This window comes from Podarcis raffonei, chromosome 13 (genome assembly GCF_027172205.1).
Source record: "Podarcis raffonei isolate rPodRaf1 chromosome 13, rPodRaf1.pri, whole genome shotgun sequence".
NCBI classification, from domain to species: domain Eukaryota; kingdom Metazoa; phylum Chordata; class Lepidosauria; order Squamata; family Lacertidae; genus Podarcis; species Podarcis raffonei.
In genome coordinates this window covers 51,696,632-51,719,855 of record NC_070614.1, presented here as the reverse complement: position 1 = coordinate 51,719,855, position 23,224 = coordinate 51,696,632, and the positions used below count along the sequence as shown (strand labels likewise).

At 47.4% G+C, this 23,224-nt stretch overlaps 2 protein-coding genes across 2 annotated transcripts in view; one reads left to right on the top strand and one right to left on the bottom strand.

Moving 5' to 3' along the window:
- Window positions 1-23,224, top strand: part of TNFSF13 (TNF superfamily member 13) — a 239,485-nt gene that overhangs the window by 8,557 nt on the left and 207,704 nt on the right. The gene's annotated exons all lie outside the window — the stretch shown is intronic.
- On the bottom strand, window positions 8,103-20,445 carry LOC128400089 (thialysine N-epsilon-acetyltransferase-like). The gene is made up of 6 exons (XM_053362090.1): window positions 20,282-20,445; window positions 17,371-17,422; window positions 14,606-14,689; window positions 13,411-13,512; window positions 10,843-10,883; window positions 8,103-9,281 (listed from the first exon to the last, which is right to left on the bottom strand). The coding sequence occupies exons 1-6, from the start codon at window positions 20,342-20,344 to the stop codon at window positions 9,105-9,107; spliced, it is 519 nt and encodes a 172-aa protein (XP_053218065.1). The 5' UTR covers window positions 20,345-20,445; the 3' UTR covers window positions 8,103-9,104.

The following is a 23,224-nucleotide window of genomic DNA, read 5'->3' as shown; positions in this document are numbered from 1 at the left end:
TCCTCCATGTTTTGGACTACAATTCCCATCATCCTGAGCGAGCGCAGTCCAACTCCCTGGCTCTGATGGGTTTTGTAGTCCAAAACATGGCAGGCACCAGTTTGGTGAAGGCTGATTTAAGAACATAAGAAGAGCCTGCTGGATCAGTCCAGTGCAGGACCTGAACACAGGAGCCGCTCCCCCTTCCTGTGGCTTCCAGCTGATACGGAAGGGGGGGCATGTCTTCTTCACCCCTTCCGCCAGTCCCCAGAGGGTCCGAGACGATGACCTCAAGGGCACCCGCCCTACATGGACCCCTCAGCCCCCACACTGTTACACCAGCACCACATTTAACCCCAAGCCCCATAAATAAAAGTGCCTTTCTCCCTTCCCTACGCCCATTCGCTACTTTGGTAAACCGTGTGTACTAATGTTTTGTATCTCTTGAATGGGAACGTTCTACCCAATCAGAACCGTGCACTCGCCCCTGCAGAGGACTAAAATCTATAAAAATCCATAGAAAATCAACTGTAGCACCAATTTTCTTGCTTTTGGTGCCAATCTGCTTAATTTCCCTAGGACTCCATGACACCTCCCCTGTCCTCCATAATCCCTCAAGCAAGGTGTCAAGACCCTAATCCTGTCAAATCACTCTGCCAAGCCTTTCCTTCAGGCAATGCCAGTACAGGGACCATTGTCTTCTCATCACCGGTACTCAGGATGTGCTTATCTGTGCATATCTCCAGCTCTGCATATTCCCCCCTCCCTCCTCCATATGTTAATCCTGTGTAACCCAACCTCTCCTTAATGTATTCATGATGTAACCTGTGTAACCCAACCTCTCCTTAATGTATTCATGATGTAACTGGGATGTATTTTGCACTGTATCCTGGGACATGGAGGGAAGTTTTAAAAGTTAATGTCACCCCTTCCTCGGGGTTCAATCTCGCCTTGAACCTGTTGCGCAATAAACTTGGATCTTCTGTATCTTGCTCCTGTCTCTGGCTGAGCTCATTTTCCTCCGCAGGGACCCGCAGACTTAGTCCGACGAGCTGGGTGGCAGAGCAGCCTCGCACCCAGCAATTGATATTCAGAAGCGACTGCAGAGAACATAGGCATGTTGGCTAGTTGCCAGCCATAGCTCTCTCCTCCTCCAGGAATTTGTCCCATCCTCTTTCAAAGCTGCAGCAGGGAGTTCCACAATTCTGCTACGCACTGCATTTAAAGCACTGTCTTTTTAAGACCTACACTCGTTGGCCAAAATGGTGGAAACCCTTTTGGAGAAAGTGTATTTCCGACGTTTGATGGCTCATAACGCCACTTTCTTTTGGAGTAATACCATCAAATGATATATCAGTGGAAAGATAATTTAATGAAGAGTGTAATGCAACAAAGTTTGCTCAGTTATCTGTATCCTATCAAACGTTATAGCCAAATAACCAGAAAAAGGAGAGCTTAGAGAGCCAGTCAGGTGTAATCTTGTTTTGGCAATCATGGCTCATAACACCACTTTTTTTGGAGCAATACCATAAAATTATATATCAACGGAAAGATAATTTAATGAAGAATGTAATGCAGTATCTTTTATGATGGATTATTTATTACAACAGGTTTGCTACTCTGTCCTCCCCCCTAGCAGTTCCTTGTATTTGGAACAGCAATGAGGAGTTGAAGATTTCCCAACACTTTGTTTTCTGTTTCGCAAGTACACTGGTAACCACAAACAGCTGCCAATTGCAAATAGGCAAAAACTTGGCAGTTTCAGCATTGTTTTTTGGCTTTGTTTACTAAATACAACGCTAGATTAAGCCGCTCTCTAGGGCACCAGACAATTTTTGTGATTTGCATAGGAACATTTTATGGGGGGAATACAATTCAGAGTTTTCAAGAAAGCCCACATCACTGATCATGAGCTAGTGGTGCAGCCCTTTCTCCTAGCACAGAAATAGAAAGGGCCGTAACAGGTGAGTTTTACCTGCCACACACCTGGGGGGGGGGGAGGCAGGGATTGCAACTTTGCCTCTGCTTCCTGTAATGCAATTGCCCTTGCAGAAAAATGCTGTCGAGTTGCTCCTTCTCCCCAGTTTGGAATATTCTTCTGCATGAAACAACAGTCTTGTAAGCTGAGAAGGTGTTCGTGTAATTGTACTATTGTGAAATAGTATTTTATAAGGCCGTTTTTTGCCAGAATCCAATTTTGGAGGGAGCTGTTTCCAGTCTGTTGTGGTTTAAACTATTGTAATATTCTATTTTATTAAATCTTTTATTGTAGGCCTCCTTGGGAACATATTTGTGGGACGGGGGGCAACTTTTAAAATATAAGAAATGCTGGATGAAGCAGAGAGGTACGGTCTTGAACCCAGACTCTGTGGCTTTAGAGCAGGAAGTTCTAAGTAATAGGGAACAGCACTTGGTGCAAGCTCAGATATGCTCTCGCTTTGTTGCTCCAGTGGAGGAAAGTCTATAATGATAATGATGATGATGATGATGATTTATTTATACCCTGTCCATCTGGCTGGGTTCCCCCAGCCACTCTGGGCGGCTTCCAGCAAAATATTAAAATACTTTCGTTCTCTAAATGCTAAATGTCATCCAAAGAAACGGACAGGCTGTAGACTCAGGGCAAACAAAGGGAATATTATTCGAGGCACAATTGACTCAATGAATCCGTTGTCCTAAGATGCGGTTATGGCTTTCAGTGCAAATCAGCTTCAGGCAAAGGCTTCACAGTCATGGGTGGCTATTAGCTATGACAGATTAAGGCTCTTCATCTGGGTTAACGTTCCCACTTGGCAGAGACCTTGCTGACCCCAGAAAACATGAAGAGGATTGATCTGCAGAGGAGAACCCCACGCCCCTTCTGAATAGCGGAGGCTATTCTGCTTGTGGGTATGCAGCCTTAAAAAGAAAAGGCAAGCCTGGTGGATCTGGCCCATCTAGTCTAGCATCCTGTCCCTGCAGGATACCCCAAAAGGGAAACCCGCAAGCAGTGCTGGATTTCTGTATAGGCTGAAGGGACGCGGGTGGCGCTGTGGGTTAAACCACAGAGCCTAGGACTTGCCGATCAGAAGGTCGGCGGTTCGAATCCCCGCGATGGGGTGAGCTCCCGTTGCTCGGTCCCTGCTCCTGCCCACCTAGCAGTTCGAAAGCACGTCAAAGTGCAAGTAGATAAATAGGTACCGCTCCGGCGGGAATGTAAACGGCGTTTCCGTGTGCTGCTCTGGTTCGCCAGGAGCGGCTTAGTCATGCTGGCCACATGACCCGGAAGCTGTACGCCGGCTCCCTCGGCCAATAAAGCGAGATGAGCGCCGCAACCCCAGAGTCGGCCACGACTGGACCTAACGGTCAGGGGTCCCTTTACCTTTAAGTAGGCTGAAGCCTAGGGCCTTAGATGCACTTTCTTCAAGAGATAAGTTTAGGATAAAATCCTTTATTCCTATATTAGATGCACTTGAAGCCAATTTAAAAAGAAGTGCTGTGTACAGTGATGTTGCACAATTGTTTTTCCATTCTTGCTATTCCGATAGCAAGGTGTTGAACTGTTGATGGAAGCCTACCCAGAAGATATGGACGTGAAACTTATTGATGAACTTTTGCACTTTCACCTGTACGTGAGACAAAGCCATAGGCTCACAGCAAAGCACTCTCTGTCTCCTACAGAACTTTATCAAATGATATACAAGTGGAAAATTCAGGTGGCCTTTCCTAATGTGGAAGCAATCTTGCGGCTGTTTCTTAGCTTTATGGTCACCAACTGCTCAGGAGAGAGGAGTTTTTCAAGACTCAAACGAATAAAAAACGAATTAAGCACCACGATGTCTCAAGAGAGGTTGTCTGCACTGAGCATTGTGTACAGTGGTACCTTGGTTTACAACCATAATCTGGAGGTCTGGTTATAAACCAAAACAGGTTGTAACCCAAGGCGCACTTCTGCCAATGGGGCCTAAAAAAAAAAATCAGGGTTGTAATGCAAAAAAAAAAAAAAAGAGTTGTAATCCAAAAAAAGGGACACGCACTTCCAGGTTTGACGTGGTTGTAATCCAAAATGGTTGCAAACCAAGGTACCACTGTACAGTGAAAGTGACAAACTTAAGACAAATTTTGATGAAGTTGTCCGATGTCCTTTAGAGGAGAAATTGGGAATTGCAGAATTTTAAATATCTGTTGTCATCCTTGGCTTCACTCAATTTTGTTTATAACTGTTAAGTTGTGGGTGAACATGTCAGATGACACAGCGATTCTCCAAACAGCTCTTGTTTATTCACAGGTCAGAACAGAACTGAACTGAAGGGTTCAGCCAGCCTGCTTATACAGAGCTCCAGTACAACGTAACTGTAACAACTTTCTGTAACTTATTTGCATATGTGGACCTGAGTGAAAACTATCTACAGTATCCCCCTGCTGGCCCAGGGTGAGAACTTCAGTACATAACAATAACACTCTTCCATTTTCTTCTAGTTGTGAGGGTGGGGGGTTGGGAGGGGCCTCACAAGTGGAGTAGCCAAGGGCCTCTCTTCATTGAAATCTGGCCCTGCCCCGAGCACAAGAGTCCTCTGCCCTCCTCTGGTTGCCAGCAATTGTTCAGATGCATTTGGTGTTCAGATGGTACCAGAGCGGAGCCATTGTGGCTGGAAGCCGTTTTCCTCCACAAATTCCTCCACTGCTCTTTTAAAGCCACCCAGGTTGGTGGCCATCGTTGCGCTCTCTCCTGAGGCAGGGAGTTCCGTAGTTCTAACCACGAGCTGCTCAAATAAGCACATCCTTCCGTTTATCTGCCCTGAACCTTCCAACATTCAGCTTCACTGTCCGTCCGCATGTTCTGGTGTTGCGAGAGACGGAGGAGAAACTTTTCTCTAAACACTTCCTCTGAGTCGGGTATAATTTTATGAACTACTTTCTAGAATAAAAGGAGCTCAGGGATTTTAAATATATATATATGGTTTTCCCAGTAGTGATGTATGGAAGTGAGAGCTGGACCATAAAGAAGGCTGATCGCCAAGGAATGCATGCTTTCGAATTCTGGTGTTGGAGGAGACTCTTGAGAGTCCCATGGACTGCAAGAAGATCAAACCTCTCCATTCTGAAGGAAATCAGCCCTGAGTGCTCACTGGAAGGACAGATCGTGAAGCTGAGGCTCCAAGACTTTGGCCTCCTCATGAGAAGAGAAGACTCCCTGGAAAAGACCCTGATGTTGGTGTGATAGGGTTTTTATTTACAACATTGGGAAAGATGGAGGGCGCAAGGAGAAGGGGAGGACAGAGGAAAAGATGGTGGGACAGCGATCTCGAAGCTACCAAACTGCGGGAGGCAGTGGAAGACAGAAGTGCCTGGCGTGCTCTGGTCCAGGGGGTCACGAAGAGGCGGACACGACTAAACGACTAAGCAACAACAACAACAAATATATATATATATATATATATATATACACATATATATATATGTGTGTGTGTGTGTGTGTGTTTGTGTGTGTCTTTTGTTTCTCAATTTGATCCTTTTTACTGGCTTGTTTTAATGTGCTGCAAACCCCTTTGAGATTTTATTTTCTGAAAAATATAAAGAGGTATAGAAATGAATTGAACAGCAGAAACTTTACTAATTATTTGCAATCCGTTTCTAGTTGCCAGCAGCAACCCGGTGCAATGTTTAGGGAAGCTTTTAATGTCTGATGTATTACGGGTTTATTAATATATTATTATTAGTAGTAGTAGTAGTAGTAGTAGTAGTAATGTACTAAGCAGTATTTAAAGGAAAGAGCTGTAAACAAAACACACATCCAATTTGAACACAAAATACCCCCAAAGCAGAAAGAAAATAGAGGACAATTTAAAAAAAATAACCCCTTTCCAGCCAAGGGGTGAGGAACCACAATGGCTGACCCCTGTTGGAGACAGAATACTGGGCTGCGCAGGCATCTTTACCCTAGGTCTCCAAAGGAGGCGTCTGAAACAGGATCTCGCGGGACTTGAGGCTATAATATCGCGCGACTGGAGGCAGGCGTGAAGCGTTCGGCGAGATCGGACGTCGCGCTCTCGCGAGATCCGAGCAGAAACAAGCGGAGAGGTCGCGCAACCAGCCGCCGCGGGATAAGAACATAGAGTTACAAAAAGGGCAGAGCAGCGTGCTTCCTTTTTTTAATCGGAGCTTCCGGGTTCCTTCCGACCCTGTTTTGATTTTGTGTTAAAAAAGAAACCTTGGAAGAAGAAACATACAAGAAGAGTTTGGAAAACAGGACTGGACGGGATTCAGACGTTTATTTGGGTCGTTCCAGATGTAGAAGGGGGGAGGGCGCACGCCAACAAAATCATTATTGCGTCAAAGATGTACTGCAAAGATCAAAGACAAATTTTGTGGGCATCAGTGAACAGAATACAGTGGTACCTTGGGTTACATACGCTTCAGGTTACATACGCTTCAGGTTACAGATTCCACTAACCCAGAAATAGCACCTCGGGTTAAGAACTTTGCTTCAGGATGAGAACAGCACGGCGGCAGCAGGAGGCCCCATTAGCTAAAGTGGTGCTTCAGGTTAAGAACAGTTTCAGGTTAAGAACGGACCTCCGGAACGAATTAAGTACTTAACCCGAGGTACCACTGTAATTGGGAATAAGATTTCAGATTTACGCCTTGCGAATTCCTTGCTTTGACAGGGCGAGGAGAACTGTAGTTTTATGAAAGATCTCATGGCAAGACTCCGCACCCATAGCAAACTACAGTTCCCAGGATCCTTTAGGGGGAGCTGCAACTCTCAAAGTGGGGCAAGAGTGTTTCAAATGCATGGTGCAGATGGGACCTTAAAGGTAAAGGTACAGACTCCCCTGACCATTAGGTCCAGTCGTGACCGACTCTGGGGTTGTGGCGCTCATCATGCTTTACTGGCCGAGGGAGCCGGCGTACAGCTTCCGGGTCATGTGGCCAGCATGACTAAGCCGCTTCTGGCGAACCAGAGCAGCGCACGGAAACACCGTTTACCTTCCCACCGGAGTGGTACCTATTTATCTACTTGCACTTTGAGGTGCTTTCGAACTGCTAGGTGGGCAGGAGCAGGGACCGAGCAACGGGAGCTCACCCGTCGCAGGGATTCGAACCGCCGACCTTCTGAACGGCAAGTCCTAGGCTCTGTGGTTTAACCCACAGCGCCACCCATGTCCCCAGATGGGACCTTAGGGCTCAGGAAATGCATTTGGTTCCTCTAAGATGGCGGGGAGGAATGCCATTTGAAGTAACAGAGGGGACTTCCTTTCACATGTGGTGGGATTGTAAAATTATAAAGAAATATTGGGAAATGATTTACAGTGAAATGAAGATGATGTTTAAAATAGCCTTTGTTAAAAAAAACCCAGAAGCTTTCCTATTAGGTATTACAGGAACGGACATACCAAGATCACGAAAGAACTTATTTATGTGTGCAACTACGGCCGCACGGACACTGTTAGCACAACATTGGAAAGAAGAAGGCGTCCCATTCAAATAAGATTGGTAAGTTAAATTAATGGAATATGCTGAAATGGCAAAACTGACAATGAAACTAAGAGGAAAAGCCGACAACGAATTTAAAGAGAAATGGGAGATGTTTATTGCATATATGATACAATAATCTTTTATTGACATTGTCCCATACAGAACAACGAAATTGAAAAAAATCTACACCAAACATTCAAAAACCAACAAGCCTGCTATCCCAGCCTGGTTAACCCCCTAAAAACTCTGATACCCCATAATTAAATACAATATACTCCCACAGAGACTACCTTACAGAGACTAGTCTTTATAACCCTGTACCTTCTACCAGAAGGCAGAAGCTGAAAGAGATCATTTCCGGGGTGTGCACTATCCTGCGCTATCTCTGCAGCTTTCTTATGGCACCTGGAAGCATAGATTTGATCCAAGGTGGGAAGAGGGCACCCAATTATTTATATACACATATCTATATCTATATCTATACACACACATATCTATATCTATATCTATACACAGAAGCATTGTACCAGATTAATACATTAGCACGGTGTTAGGACTAATTGTAATTTGGATATGAATGGACAACAGGTACGTAATTTATATGGTTTTTAAATCTAGCAATGAACATGCTGTATGTTGAGTAATAATGGAACCAAGGAAGGGACTAGGGGGAAGCCAGCTTGATTTGTTTTGGATTTGTATTGTTGTTGTTTTTATAAATGTTATTTTTGGAAAATCAATAAAATATTATCAAGAAAAGCAGGATTTGCGGGGACAGAAGAAAGCCTAAGGAACCAGGACTCCGGGGTTCCTGGGAGAGACAGGGGTTCGGGGTATAGCACAACCTTCATCCACCAGGCGCCCTCCAGATGCTTTGGACTACAACTCCCATTATCCTGAGTGTTATGTACTGAGTTGAATAGGATCCAAAATGCAGCAGTCTGATTGGTCCCAGAACGATAGGATTCAGAATGCAGCAGTCTGATTGGTCCTAGAACGATAGGATCCAAAATGCAGCAGTCTGATTGGTCCTAGAACAATAGGATTCAGAATGCAGCAGTCTGATTGGTCCCAGAACAATAGGATCCATAATGCAGCAGTCTGATTGGTCCTAGAACACTAGGATCAAAAATGCAGCAGTCTGATTGGTCCTAGAACAATAGGATCCAAAATGCAGCAGTCTGATTGGTCCTAGAACAATAGGATTCAGAATGCAGCAGTCTGATTGGTCCTAGAATGCAGCAGTATGATTAGTCTGCAGGAGCCACCCAATGCAGCTCCAGATGGAAGTGAATCCACAACCTGATTGGCCTACAGGAGAATTCCGGAATTAGCCAATCACGTGCAGCCCATTGTGTAAATAATGTATATAAAGCAGATACTTTGGGGGAACTTTCATTCTTCCTCACCACTATGAGCTGAATAAAGAGCATGAAATCCACTCTCGACTCTGAGTATATTTCACTGAGCAAGCACAGCCGAGCTCCCTGGGTCTGATGGGAGTTGTAGTCCAAAATTTCCAGAGGGCACCCGGCTTAGTGAAGGTCCGTCCAGCAGGAGGGGGCCTAAACCTTTGCCAAAATGGCCTCTAGGGCTTGGAGCCAGAGGCATGAAAAGTAATCCTGAATAATTCTGGGCCAAACATTACTGCCAATATATCTCGGCTCCTATTTCCTCGCTTCTTGCGCTAGCTTCCGGACATGCGCTCCTTCGATGTGGCAGAGGTGCCACTGGTCCCGAATTGTGACGTTCACGGCCCCCAACTTGGCGTAGAAATCCATCGCCGGCTGGTTCCACCGGGCACAGATGAATCGGAACTCGGAACAACCTTTCTCCAACGCAATCTGAGGGGATGGGGGCGGAATTGGAGGCCGTTATTTATTCATTTTATTTCATAAAAATTTATCCATACCTCTTCATTGTGTGAGGTGAGGACCTCAAAGCAGTTTACAAAAAAAGGGATAAAAACAAGAAAATCTAGTGGAATCTGCAGCTCAGCTTTAAAAGACACGGCAGTTAAAATCCTAAAAGCAGATTAGCATTATCTCAACCTTCTAAGCATCTGGGTGGGTGGGTCTAAACAGGAATAAAACTGCCCTTTATCAAAAGATCTTAGGCAACGTACAACCTTAAGAACATCTGCCTCAAAGAATTTTGGGTACTGTGGTTACAATCCCCGGCAACCTTTACGATACGATAATCTTTATTGTCATTGTCCCATACAGAACAACGAAATTGAAAAAATCTACGTCAGACATTCAAAAGCCAACAAGCCTGCTACCCCAGCTATCCCAGCCTGGTTAGCCCCCTAAAAACTCTGATACCCCATAATTAAATACAATATACTCCCACAGAGACTACCTTACACTGTGTTTAAAACCAAAATCGCATTTGGATAGAAACTGTTTCTCAGGTGGCTAGTCCTAGTCTTTATAACTCTGTCCCTTCTTCCAGAAGGCAGAAGCTGAAAGAGATCATTTCTAGGTTGCGCACTATCCTGCGCTATCTCTGCAGCTTTCTTATGGCACCTGGAAGCATAGATTTTATCCAAGGTGGGAAGAGGGCACCCAATTATTCTCTCCACAGTCTTTACAACCCTGGACAGCATTGTTTTTTCCCTGACCGTGCGGCTTCCAACACATAGACCATAAGTGAATACACTCTCAACAGTACAATGGTAAAATGGCATCAAACGACAGCGTCTAAATAATTCTTTCAGCAGAGAAATGGGCTTTGAATAATAATAATAATAATAATAATAATAATAATAATAATAATTTATTTATACCCCACCCATCTGGCTGGGTTTCCCCAGCCACTCTGGGCGGCTTCCAATAAAACACTAAAATACAATAACCTATTAAACATTAAAAGCTTTCCCTAAACAGGGCTGCCTTCAGATGTCTTCTAAAAGTTTGGTAGTTATTTTTCTATTTGACATCTGGTGGGAGGGTGTTCCACAGGGCGGGTGCCACCACCGAGAAGGCCCTCTGCCTGGTTCCCTGTAATTTGACTTCTCGCAGGGAGGGAATCGCCAGAAGGCCCTCAGAGCTGGACCTCAGTGTCTGGGCAGAACGATGGGGGTGGAGACGCTCCTTCAGGTCTACTGGGCCTTTGAGGCCATTTAGGGCTTTCAAGGTCAGCACCAACACTTTGAAATGTGCTCAGAAATGTACTGGGACGGTCTCAGCCTGACCTACTTCGCAGGGTTGTTGCAAGGATATGATGAAGAGGAGGGGGGGAACTATGTACAAAACCTTGAGCCCCTTGGATAAGGAGGTGTGGTATAAATGTAAGAAACGGATAAATAGTCCATTCACACTCTGGCCTGGTTCAGTCAGGGTGGCTAGCCAGGCGCCTTCCCAACAACAACAACAACACACACACACACCTGTTCAGCCTCACCTTTGCCACTTTATTCATTAAACTCGTGCCAATGCCTTTGCCTGGTTGGGAAAAAATGAATGAACAAGTTAATCACACTTCATTTTTAGCTGTGGACATTCTGAACAAGGGTTTGAGCGTTTTCTCGGTTTAAAAAGATCTGCTTGTGTGATGGCCTGGGACTCGGGCTCGGACTCGGAGCCAGAGGAGTCTCAGTCCGCACCAGATCCTTTGCCCCAGGCATCACCTGAACCAAGTCTGGGGCCTGATCCTGAAGAGCCCCAGTCTGCACAGGTTCCCCTGCAACAAACACCAGCTGGGCCGAGTCAGGGGCTTGAGCCTGCCCTGGCTCCAGATGCGGAGATGACATCGTTGCCTCCAGCTGGGCCATCGCTTACAGCTGCTCCACTACCGGTTGGGTCAGGGGAGGCTGAGGCGGCCTCTGGGTCTAGTAACCCACTGACGTCTCCCGAGCTGCAGAGACTGAGGTCTGAGAGAAGGAGAGACCTGAGTACTTGCAGGAGGAGTGCTTGCCTTCGGGCGAGACAGGGAGGTGAGTCGGCAGGGGATCAGGACTGGCCGTTACCCTGACAGAGATAAAAGGCTGCTGAACCCCACCCCAGGATCCAGGAGCAACGTTGCTGTATGCTAGATCCTGCCTGAGATCCTGTACCTGTCCTTGCCTGGTTTCCTGCCTTGGCTCTGTCGGACTGACTCCCAGCGGAACCTTTGGATTCTGGACTGGTCCTGGACTGCATTTCACAGGTTACCCCCGGGCCCAGCACAGCTTCGTTCAGTTAATATTGCCATATATATATATATATATATATATATATATATATATATATATATGGGACCCCTGACCATTAGGTCCAGTTGTGGCTGACTCTGGGGTTGCGGCGCTCATCTCGCTTTATTGGCCGAGGGAGCCGGCATACAGCTTCCGGGTCGTGTGGCCAGCATGACTAAGCCGCTACTGGCCAACCAGAGCAGCGCACAGAAACGCCGTTTACCTTCCCACCAGAGCAGTACCTATTTATCTACTTGCACTTTGACGTGCTTTCGAACTGCTAGGTTGGCAGGAGCAGGGACCGAGTAACAGGAGCTCACCCCGTTGTGGGGATTCGAACCGCCAACCTTCTGATCGGCAAGTCCTAGGCTCTGTGGTTTAACCCACAGCGCCACCCGCGTCCATATATATATATATATATATATATATATATATATATATATACACACACACACACACACACACACACACACACACACACAGAAGCACTGTACCCAGGTTAATACATTAGCAGGGTGTTAGGGCTACAGTCATACCTCAGGGTAAATACGCTTTGAAATGAATATTTTTGAGTTGCGCTCTGCGGCGACCCGGAAGTAACGGAGCGCGTTACTTCCGGGTTTCGCCGTGCATGCATGCGCAGACGCTCAAAATGACGTCACACGCATGCGTGGAAGCGGGAAGTGCCGAGACGCAACGTGCAGACACATGGACACATGTTGCATTCGCTTCGGGACTTTTTTAAAAAAGCAGTTACAGTGTGAACCCTTTTTTTAGTCTGAGGGCCAGATTCCCATGCGCACAACCTTCTGGGGGCCACTTACCAGAGATGGGCAGGGCCAGAGGTGAAACTGGGTGAAAGAACTGTTGCGGGAATTTATGTATGAGGACCCTGTTGCAAAAGCTTTAATAAAGATCAGGCTTACTAGCTGCTTTGCTTGTCAATATTCTCTGTTTGGCCTCTGTTATTTTCTCCTACCGATAGGGAACCCACTTAAGGACTCTATACAGGCTCTTGGATACCCCATAAGGGAAGAAGGGCAGATTTTGTTTACAACAGAACTGACTCTTTTCTTTACAGTACGGCAGGCAACTATCCAGACACTTTATTGCAACTGCAACGACTACACCCCCAACAGTCAACCATAGCTGTCAACTTACAGATTTGAAAATAAGGGACCAGCAGCCTTGAAAATAAGGGATCAGCAGCCAAAATAAGGGATTTTAGTCAGCCAGCAGCCAAACGAAGCCTCAAGCGGTGGTTCCCACAGCGCAGCAACCCAGCAAAGGGGATGCAGCAAGGAAAACCATCGTCACCTCTCCGCTGGGAAGCGCTGAGCAAAGGCGAGTCCCCAGGCAAGGCGGCCGATTTGATCGGCACAAGGCATGCAAGCTCCACCCCCCAGTCGTTCTCAGACTCCTTATTGGGTGAGCAACGCAGCCAAGCAACACAGTTGGAGCCTCCCTCCTCCCTGGCCGGCAGGGAGGGAGGGAGAGGAGCTGCTTCCTTTGAAACCCAGGAAATTTAAGGGACATCATCAAGAAGGGACAGCAGCAGGACACGGCGCTGGGATAAGGGACTTTCCCGCCAAATAAGGGACGGTTGACAGCTATGAGTCAGACCCATCCAGCAAACCCATAAAATGGACCCAAAAAAGGCTATGAAGTTTTTCCCGCTTATCTGCCCTCCGATCCTTCACTATTCCTCATCCTAGTTTACTGATTATTGTCTGTGCGCTCAGTCAGAAGAGAGAGGGTGCACTCTGCACATGCTCAGAGACACCCAACTTCCTGAGTACCTCGGAATTCCGGCACAACGTAGAGATCTTCGCCGAAGAGGATTCCGCCGTGCCACGTGCAGTAGGACAGGTAATGGAACTGGTACCCGACTATTGTGCGACCTGGAGAGCAAGGAGGAGGAGCAAAATTAAAAAGCATATTAAAAAGGAATGGGCTGGGCGATAATTCCCAACACCAGCGGAAGCCCAAATTCAGCATCAGTTCACCTCCAGTTTTATGATTACCATATTTTTCCGTCTATAAGACACCCCCTGTTTTTTGGGATCCTGATTTAAGAAAATGGGATGGCCCTGTGTATAAGACGCCCCCAAATTTTGGACATTATTTTTTAGGGGGGAAACCTAGTCTTATACAGTGGACGCTCGGGTTACGAACGTGATCCGATGCACGTTCGTAACCCGCAGCGTCCACAACCTGCAGTGGCACATCTGTGCAAATGCGGGTTGCGATTTGGTAGTTCTGCGCATGCGCGAGCGCCGAAATCCGGAAGTAACCTGTTCCGGTACTTCTGGGTTTCGGTGGTCTGCAACCTGATAAAACGAATCCTGAAGCATCTGTAACCCGAGGTATGACCTGTATACGGAAAAATACGGTAGTTTTTATTTTTATTTTTATTGATTAATTAAATTTGTATACCACCCTTCACCTGTAGATCTCAGGGCATCAAAATACAAGATAAAAACACAAAATACATACATAAGAAAAACAAGAACAAACCAAACCAATAATCTAAACCTCCCACAAACCTATTTAAAAGGATATTATAAGATGTTAACCAGCCAAAGGCCAGGCTGACTTAAAAACAAGATCAAAATTCAACATTAAAATGCAGCCTCCTTTCAGTAGAAACTCAAATCAAAAACTTTTTGGGGATGAAAACGTCAAATCTTCAACAATAGCCCTCTCTTCCTCCACGAATTTGCCTAATTCTCTTTTAAAGCCATCCGGCTCAGCGGCCGTCTCCACCTCCATTCACCCCGCAGCGTATCGCATAATAAATCGACAACCCCGACAATCGCTCCTCATCCTGGTTTTGTATTTCTGTCCCTTACCTGCTGAGCTATATATATATATATATAGCCAGTTTCCTTTGTTTTCCCCACCCACTAGGCAACGCTGCTCCACTTTCCCGCCCACGCCAAAAAGAAGTTTAGCAGTTTCCCTTGCAAGGCTCAGTCCGCTTCTTTTGCTTACCGTCTCTGCTCTTCTGTTCTGGGGGCAGCTCAGCTACGAGGCACCCAAAGGTGGAATCTTTCTCAAACCCATCTTTTCTGAGAACTAGGAAGAAAAGGACAGATTTATTTAAAACACTGTTATGATTCATTGGGCTATAGATGTTAAGTTGTGGGTGAACATATCAAACGACACAGTGATTCTTCAAACAGCTCTTGTTTATTCACAGGCCAGAACAGAACTGAACTGAAGGGTTCAGCCAGCCTGCTTATATAGAGCTCCACTACAACGCAACTGTAACACTTTCTGTAACTATCCAATCACTGAACGTCACTTTCAATCCCTTATTTGCATATGTGGACCTGAGTGAAAACTATCTACAGTATCCCCCTGCTGGCCCAGAGTGAGAACTTCAGTACAGTGGTACCTCGCAAGACGAATGCCTCACAAGACAAAAAACTCGCTAGACGAAAGGGTTTTTTGTTTTTTGAGCTGCTTCGCAAGACGATTTTCCCTATGGGCTTGCTTCGCAAGACGGAAACGTCTTGCAAGTTTGTTTCCTTTTTCTTAACACCGTTAATACAGTTGCGACTTGACTTCGAGGAGCAACTCATAGCACGCGGTGTGGTAGCCTTTTTTGAGGTTTTTGAAGACTTTGGTGATTTTTGAAGCTTTTCCAAAACTTTTCCGACACCGTGCTTCGCAAGATGAAAAAAATCGCAAGACGACAAAACTCGCGGAACGAATTAATTTCGTCTTGCGAGGCACCACTGTACATAACATAGACATTGGACATAATATACAAAAAATTATGGAACGAGGGAATAAAATTTACTGCATGTAGTGCATTGAAAGAAAACATTATGAAAATGATGGTGGTATATAGGTGGTATAGAACACCAGCGAAATTAGCCAGAATGTATAAAATTGATAATAAATGTTGGAAATGTAAAGAAAAAGAAGGTACCTTTTACCACATGTGGGAACGTAAGAAAGTGAAGGACTTCTGGGAAATGATTTATAGGTAAAAAAAAAATGAAATATACATTTGTTTAAAAAACCCAGAAGCCCTTCTATTGGGTATTGTGGGTACAGAAATTCATAAGAATGATAAAAAAGCTGTTTTTATATGCAGTAACTGCAGCAAGGACATTATTAGCCCAAAGATGGAAACAAGAAGAAATACCAACTAAAGAAGAGTGGCAAGAGAAATTGATGAACTATGCTGAGATGGTGAGACTAACAGGGAAAATTCAGAACAAGCAGGACCAGACTTTCCTAAAGGAATGGAAGAAGTTTTCGACATATCTGGAAAGCAATTGTAATCAATTGATATCGCTTGTTGGGTTAAAAGAAGTTTTGTAAGGAGTAATTTATAAATTATTGTGATGTATTGGAAATCTGAGTTTATAGCAATAACTGTAGTAACAAAATGCATAATTGTTGTTTAGTCGTGTCCGCCACTTCGTGACCCCCTGGACCAGAGCACGCCAGGCCCTCCTGTCTTCCACTGCCTCCCGCAGTTTGGTCAAACGCATGCTGGTAGCTTCGAGAACACTGTCCCACCATCTCGTCCTCCGTCCTCCCCTTCTCCTTGGGCCCTCCATCTTTCCCAGCATCAGGGTCTTTTCCAGGGAGTCTTCTCTTCTCATGAGGTGGCCAAAGTCTTGGAGCCTCAGCTTCAGGATCTGTCCTTCCAGTGAGCACTCAGGGCTGAATTCCTTCAGAATGGAGAGGTTTGATCTTCTTGCAGTCCATGGGACTCTCCAGAGTCTCCTCCAGCACCAGAATTCAAAAGCATCCATTCTTCGGCGATCAGCCTTCTTGATGGTCCAGCTCTCACTTCCATACATCACTACTGGGAAAACCAGAGCTTTAACTTTTACTTAGGTCTAAGAACAGAATCCGAACGGGTGAAGGGCACCAGCGGCGGGAGGCCTCATTAGGGAAAGCACGCCTCGGTTTAAGAATGGTTTCGGTTTAAGAACGGACTTTCAGAACAGATTAAGTTCATAAACTGAGGTACCACTGTAGACAGACAGACAGACAGACAGACAGACAGACAGACAGACAGATGATAGATAGATCAATAGATCGATAGATTGATATTTGTTATGGAGATCGGGGTGAACCACATCCCAGTTTGTGAGAGCCATTTTGCTTTCTACTAGAATCCGAAGGTCTTGCAAAAGGCAGAATTCAGAATCAGGGGGAAGGCTGAGAATACTCTTATCCTACAGGCATCCCATTTATAGAGCATTTATCTTGATTTGTTGGCAGGGAGGTTAGACGGCGGTTCATCAAAGCGAATCTTATCTCATACAGTGGTACCTTGGGCTAAGTACTTAATTGGTTCCGGAGGTCCGTTCTTAACCTGAAACTGTTCTTAACCTGAAGCACCATTTTAGCGAATGGGGCCTCCTGCTGCCGCCGCGCCGCCGGAGCACGATTTCTGTTCTCATCCTGAAGCAAAGTTCTTAACCCGAGGTACTATTTCTGGGTTAGTGGAGTCTTTAACCTGAAGCGTATGTAACCTGAAGCGTATGTAACCCGAGGTAACACTGTACTTTCCCACTGCATTTTCCCATCACTTTCCTTATTGCAGAAATAACCCTCTGATCTTTTGGGAGATCCCCACCCAAAAAGAGGTGACAGTCTGGAAGCACCCGGGGCTGCTGTCAAGGAGGGTGTGGGCAGAGATGCCATCCCTCAAGGTGGCAGGGCAGTGTGCCAGCTGCAATCCATTTAAATACGAAACGCTGCCGTCGCCACAGAATTTCCCTTACGTGCTGGGGTGGTTGTCAGCTGGTCCAGAGCTTTGTGGAAAGCTGCAGATTCCTGGAAGAAGCAAAATGTTGTGTATGAGTCACGCAAGGCCCTTGGATTACAATGCCAGCCACATCGTAGGGACATAGGAAACTGACTTCTACCGACTCCGACCATTGGTCCATCCAGCCCAGCATTGCCTACACTGAATGGCAGTAGCATCTCTCCAGGATTTCAGACCCGAGCAGCCACACCTGCCCATCCGAGTGTGGCATAGTGGTTACTGCATTGGCCTAGGACCCGGGAGAGCAGGGTTCAAATCCTCCACTCAGCCAGTCGCTGTCTCCTTAGCCTAGCCCAGGCATAGGCAAACTCGGCCCTCCAGATATTTTGGAACTACAACTCCCATCAGCCCTAGCTAACAGGACCAGTGGTCAGGGATGGTGGGAATTGTAGTCCCAAAACATCTGGAGGGCTGAGTTTGCCTGTGGCTGGGCTAGTCTACCTCACAGGGTTGTTGTGAGGCTGAAATGGGGGCAGGGAGAGAACCATCTACACTGCCTAGAGATCCTTGGAAGATCAAAGCGGTCAGTAAATGTGATACATGAATAAATAACGAATGTTCCCCACCTTGAGTGGGTGGAATGCAAAGGTAATAAATTGTTTGTTTATCTTGAGAGACAATGGAGTGCGCCTCCAGGGGTTGCTGGAAGGAGGCGTACAAGGCCTCATCCAACCCTCTTAGGGACTCCGCTCCAGATTTGTGTAGGGTTTACGCCAGAGCCTTTTCTTCTCCTGTGTGATGGCCTGGGACTCGGACTCGGAGCCAGAGGAGTCTCAGTCTGCACTGGATCCTTTGCCCCAGGAGGCAGCTGAACCAAGTCTGGGGCTTGATCCTGAAGAGCCCCAGTCTGCGCAGGTTCCCCTCCAACAAGCACCAGCTGGGCCGAGTCAGGGGCTTGAGCCTGCCCTGGCTCCAGATGCGGGGATGACCTCGTTGCCTCCAGCTGGGCCATCGCTTACAGCTGCTCCACTACCGGTTGGGTCAGGGGAGGCTGAGGCGGCCTCTGGGTCCGGTAACCCACCGATGTCTCCCGAGCTGCAGAGACTGAGGTCTGAGAGAAGGAGAGACCCGAGTACTTGCAGGAGGAGTGCTCGCCTTCGGGCAAAACAGGGAGGTGAGTCACTGGGGGATCAGGACCGGCCGTTACCCTGACAGAGATAAAAGGCTGCTGGACCCCACCCCAGGATCCGGGAGCAACGTTGCTGTATGCTAGATCCTGCCTGAGATCCTGTACCTGTCCTTGCCTGGTTTCCTGCCTTGGCTCTGTCGGACTGACTCCCAGCGGAACCTTTGGATTCTGGACTGGTCCTGGACTGCATTTCACAGGTTACCCCCGGGCCCAGCACAGCTTCGTTCAGTTAATATTGCCATATATATATATATATATGGGACCCCTGATCACACTTCATTTTTAGCTGTGGACATTCTGAACTAGGGTTTGAGCGTTTTCTCGGTTTAAAAAGATCTGCTTGTGTGATGGCCTGGGACTCGGGCTCGAACTCGGAACCGGAGGAGTCTCAGTCCACACCGGATCCTTTGCCCCAGGCGACATCTGAACCACGTCTGGGGCCTGATCCTGAAGAGCCCCAGTCTGCACAGGTTCCCCTCCAACAAGCACCAGCTGGGCCGAGTCAGGGGCCTGAGCCTGCCCTGGCTCCAGATGCGGGGATGACCTCGTTGCCTCCAGCTGGGCCATCACTTACAGCTGCTCCACTACCAGTTGGGTCAGGGGAGGCTGAGGCGGCCTCTGGGTCTAGTAACCCACCGACGTCTCCTGAGCTGCAGAGACTGAGGTCTGAGAGAAGGAGAGACCTGAGTACTCGCAGGAGGAGTGCTCAGCTTTAGGCGAAACAGGGAGGTGAGTCGCCAGGGGATCAGGACTGGCCGTTACCCTGACAGAGATAAAAGGCTGTCGGACCCTGCCCCAGGTTGCAGGAGCAACGTTGCTGTTTGCCAGAAGCTGCCTGAGACCCTGTGCCTGACCTTGCCTTGTTTCCTGCCTTGGCTCTGTTGGACTGACTCCTCGCAGAACCCTTGGATATGGGACCAGACCTGGACCACATTGCTCGGGTTACCCTTGGGCCCAGCACACCCTGAAGATGTCCGGCAAGGCAGAGGAGGTTGAGGATCAGAGTTTTCCTTCTCCACGATGGGCTCCCTTCCCAGGTGGATAAACCCCATTTGCCCCTCAATCCCTCTTGACCACTGGACTCACTCCTGGTCTCGTCCGCTCCATCTTCTAGAGTCTGTCCTCACAGGCAGAGGATGTCCCTAACTCCCCGAGGGTTTGAGATCCACTGGCTCCCCTCGCCTGGTTCAGCCGGCCGGTCGAAGCCATTCCCAGTGCGTGGCCGCTGTCGCATGGCGACAGCTTCTCGGAGCTGCAGGTGAAAGCCAAGCGCAGGATGGGGTCCAGAGGTGGACAAAGCACCCCAGAAGAAGCATGGCGTGTCCCTCAACAGAGGTACTGTATTTTCTTCTCTATAAGACTCACTTTTCCTCCTAAAAAGTAAGGGGAAATGTGTGCGCGTCTTATGGAGCGCATGCAGGCTGCGCAGCTATCCCAGAAGCCAGAACAGCAAGAGGGATTGCTGCTTTCGCTGCGCAGCGATCCCTCTTGCTGTTCTGGCTTCTGAGATTCAGAATATTTTTTTTCTTGTTTTCCTCCTCCAAAAACTAGGTGCGCCTTGTGGTCTGGTGCGTCTTATAGAGCGAAAAATATGGTAACTTCCCTTTCCCGAATGCCCCATACACCCCAACCGTAAATGGGGTGCACAGAAATCCAGTTCTGGGTCTAAGGCACTCCCTGTACCCAAATCTCCTGCTTTCTATGTGCTCTCCTGCCCTCCCACCCCCAAATCTCTTACCCTAATAAGTTGCATGATGGCCTTAAGGTCTCCTGCGACCCAGGGGCGTATAATGTAACTCATGCTGGCTCCTCCGAGATCCTTGCTCTCTGCTCTCCTGTCCTGGACTCTGATCTACTGAAGGGATGGTCTCTCTTTTTTTCTGCTTCGCTGGATTTGACAATGGGAGGGGTCCCTCCCTCCCCCCAAGGCTATGGGTCACTAGGCCATCTCAATTTGCTGACGCTCATAAACAGGCGACAAGGTTCTTTCCCCCCCTGGTGAAAATTAACTTCTTTTGGCACGAGCTTGCATCACTTTCACCTCCTCCTTGAAGCAGTCTTGACCCAAGCAGGGCTGGGCTATGGGCAAGCAACCCTGGAGGTCACTTAGGGTGAGGGTTTTGGTCGAAGGGTGGCCACTTTAGATGGGAGGGGGGCATTGCATACCAGCCACGGTCAGGGACAGATGGGAAAGTGGGCAGAGGTTACATTCCGGACATGTAAAAGGCAGATTTCTGGACATCCTGTTAACGGAAAAATCCGAGGGCTCCCCTGGACAAAAAACAAAGACACCAACCAGGATTACTTGGAGCAAAACAGCAGCCTGTAGGCTTGGCCTTTATTGATCTGTTGCAACAGGGTGCTCCCCTCACCTGCAGGAGAGAGGAGAGACCCATAAAAATGGTGTGCAAGGCCTTATAAAGACTTTTGAAATTGCCACCCTGTAGATCAAGACCACCCCCAGAAACATCATACATACATCACAGAAGGGGTGTAACCTAAGACCACCCCTCAGATACATCACACCTACATCACAGAAGGTAAAGGTAAAGGTACCCCTGCCCGTACGCGCTCATCTCACTCTATAGGCCAGGGGCCAGCGCTGTCCGCAGACACTTCCGGGTCACGTGGCCAGCGTGACAAGCTGCATCTGGCGAGCCAGCGCAGCACACGGAACGCCGTTTACCTTCCCGCTGGTAAGCGGCCCCTATTTATCTACTTGCACCCGGGGGTGCATTCGAACTGCTAGGTTGGCAGGCGCTGGGACCGAGCAGCGGGAGCGCACCCCACCACGGGGATTCGAACCGCCGACCTGACGATTGGCAAGTCCTAGGCGCTGAGGTTTTACCCACAGCGCCACCCGCGTCCCACATCACAGAAAAGGCGGTCTAAAACAGAAATTTGAATATTGTTTTTCTCCTGTTGTTTTTTATCTCATGTCTGGCAGGTTACTTGATTGGATTGCCTGGGTAGCCTGGCCATTCTTTTGTAGTGATAAATACTTAGTTCCTGGGCCAGGTCACAGGCTCACACCCTATTCAAACACAGACATACCCTTAAGATAGGATTTGTGAAGGAAAAGACAGTGGGGAGGCTTTTCCAGTTTGACCTTGCAGAGAAAACATTTGCTCAGTTTAGGAATCAAAATGGTTCCAGGTTGGTCTTCCTGTGCTGATCTATGTATGTGCTTGGTTGGTACACTTATGAACATTACCATATGTCTAAGACCATAAAATTCCTGTCAGAATCCCACAACCCTCTCCTGCCGTGCAAGCAAGTGGCGTTTTCTCAGCATTCGAAAAGAGCAAGTTGTGTTGCTCTACGGGTGGAAATGTCACTTCTGCCAGGAAACCCCTTTGGCAAGCCGGCAAAATGGGGCATCATAAAATCGAGTTTTAGAGTTGAAAGGGATAAAACATCAAATATTTAAAAATTCCCTAAATGGCTCGGTCCCATCTCCTAATCCGAAGTAGGAAAACGTACTACTGTGTTGTAAACAAAAATTGCCCTTTTTTCCCTTATGGGGTATCCAAGAGCCCATATAGAGTCCTTACGTAGGTTCCCTATTGGTAGGAGAAAATAACAGAGGCCAACCAGAGAATATTGAGAAGCAAAGCAGCTAGTAAGCCTGATCTTTATTGATCTGTTGCAACAGGGTGCTCCCCTCACCCACAGGAAAGGAGGAGGAACCCAGAACAATGGCGTGCAAGGCCTTATAAAGACTTTTGAAATTGCCACCCTGTAGATCAAGACCACCCCCAGAAACATCATACACACATCACAGAAGGGGTGTAACCTAAGACCACCCCTCAGATACATCATACCTACATCACAGAAGGGGTGTAGCTCAAGACCACCACTCCAGATACATCATACCTATCACAGAAAAGGCAGTCTAAAAGAGAAATTTGAATGTTTTGCAGGTTATCTGATTGCCTTTCCTGATAGTCTGTCACCCATTAAAATGCTGATTACTCAATTCCTGAGACAATGGGAAGGCTCCCTCACCCCCTCCCTCCTTGCAGGGAAAACATTTGGTCAGTTGGGGAATCAAAAATGGTTCCAGGTTGGTCTTCCTGGGCTGATCTATGTACGTGCTTGGTTGGTACACTTATGAACATTGTTGTTGTTGTTGTTGAGTCGTTTAGTCGTGTCCGCCTCTTTGTGACCCCCTGGACCAGAGCACGCCAGGCACTCCTGTCTTCCACTGCCTCCCGCAGTTTGGTCAAACTCATGCTGGTCGCTTCAAGAACACTGTCCCACCATCTCGTCCTCCGTCGTCCCCTTCTCCTTGTGCCCTCCATCTTTCCCAACATCAGGGTCTTTTCCAGGGAGTCTTCTCTTCTCATGAGGTGGCCCAAGTCTTGGAGCCTCAGCTTCAGGATCTGTCCTTCCAGTGAGCACTCAGGGCTGATTTCCTTCAGAATGGAGAGGTTTGATCTTCTTGCAGTCCATGGGACTCTCAAGAGTCTCCTCCAGCACCATAATTCAAAAGCATCCATTCTTCGGCGATCAGTCTTCTTGATGGTCCAGCTCTCACTTCCATATATCACTACTGGGAAAACCAGAGCTTTTAGTATGCAGACCTTTGTTGGCAAGGTGGTGTATATGCTTTTTAAGATGCTGTCTAGGTTTGTCATTGCTTTCCTCCCAAGAAGCAGGCGTCTTTTAATTTTATGAC

Excerpts from the sequence above, each read along its gene's own strand:
- LOC128400089 (XM_053362090.1), bottom strand. The coding sequence starts at position 20,344 with ATGAGTTACATTATACGCCCCTGGGTCGCAGGAGACCTTAAGGCCATC. Across the intron at positions 14,690-17,370 it reads GCTGACAACCACCCCAGCAC|TTCTCAGAAAAGATGGGTTT; the intron begins GTAAGGGAAATT and ends TTTTCTTCCTAG. Across the intron at positions 10,884-13,410 it reads CGTTGTGCCGGAATTCCGAG|GCAAAGGCATTGGCACGAGT; the intron begins GTACTCAGGAAG and ends TTTCCCAACCAG.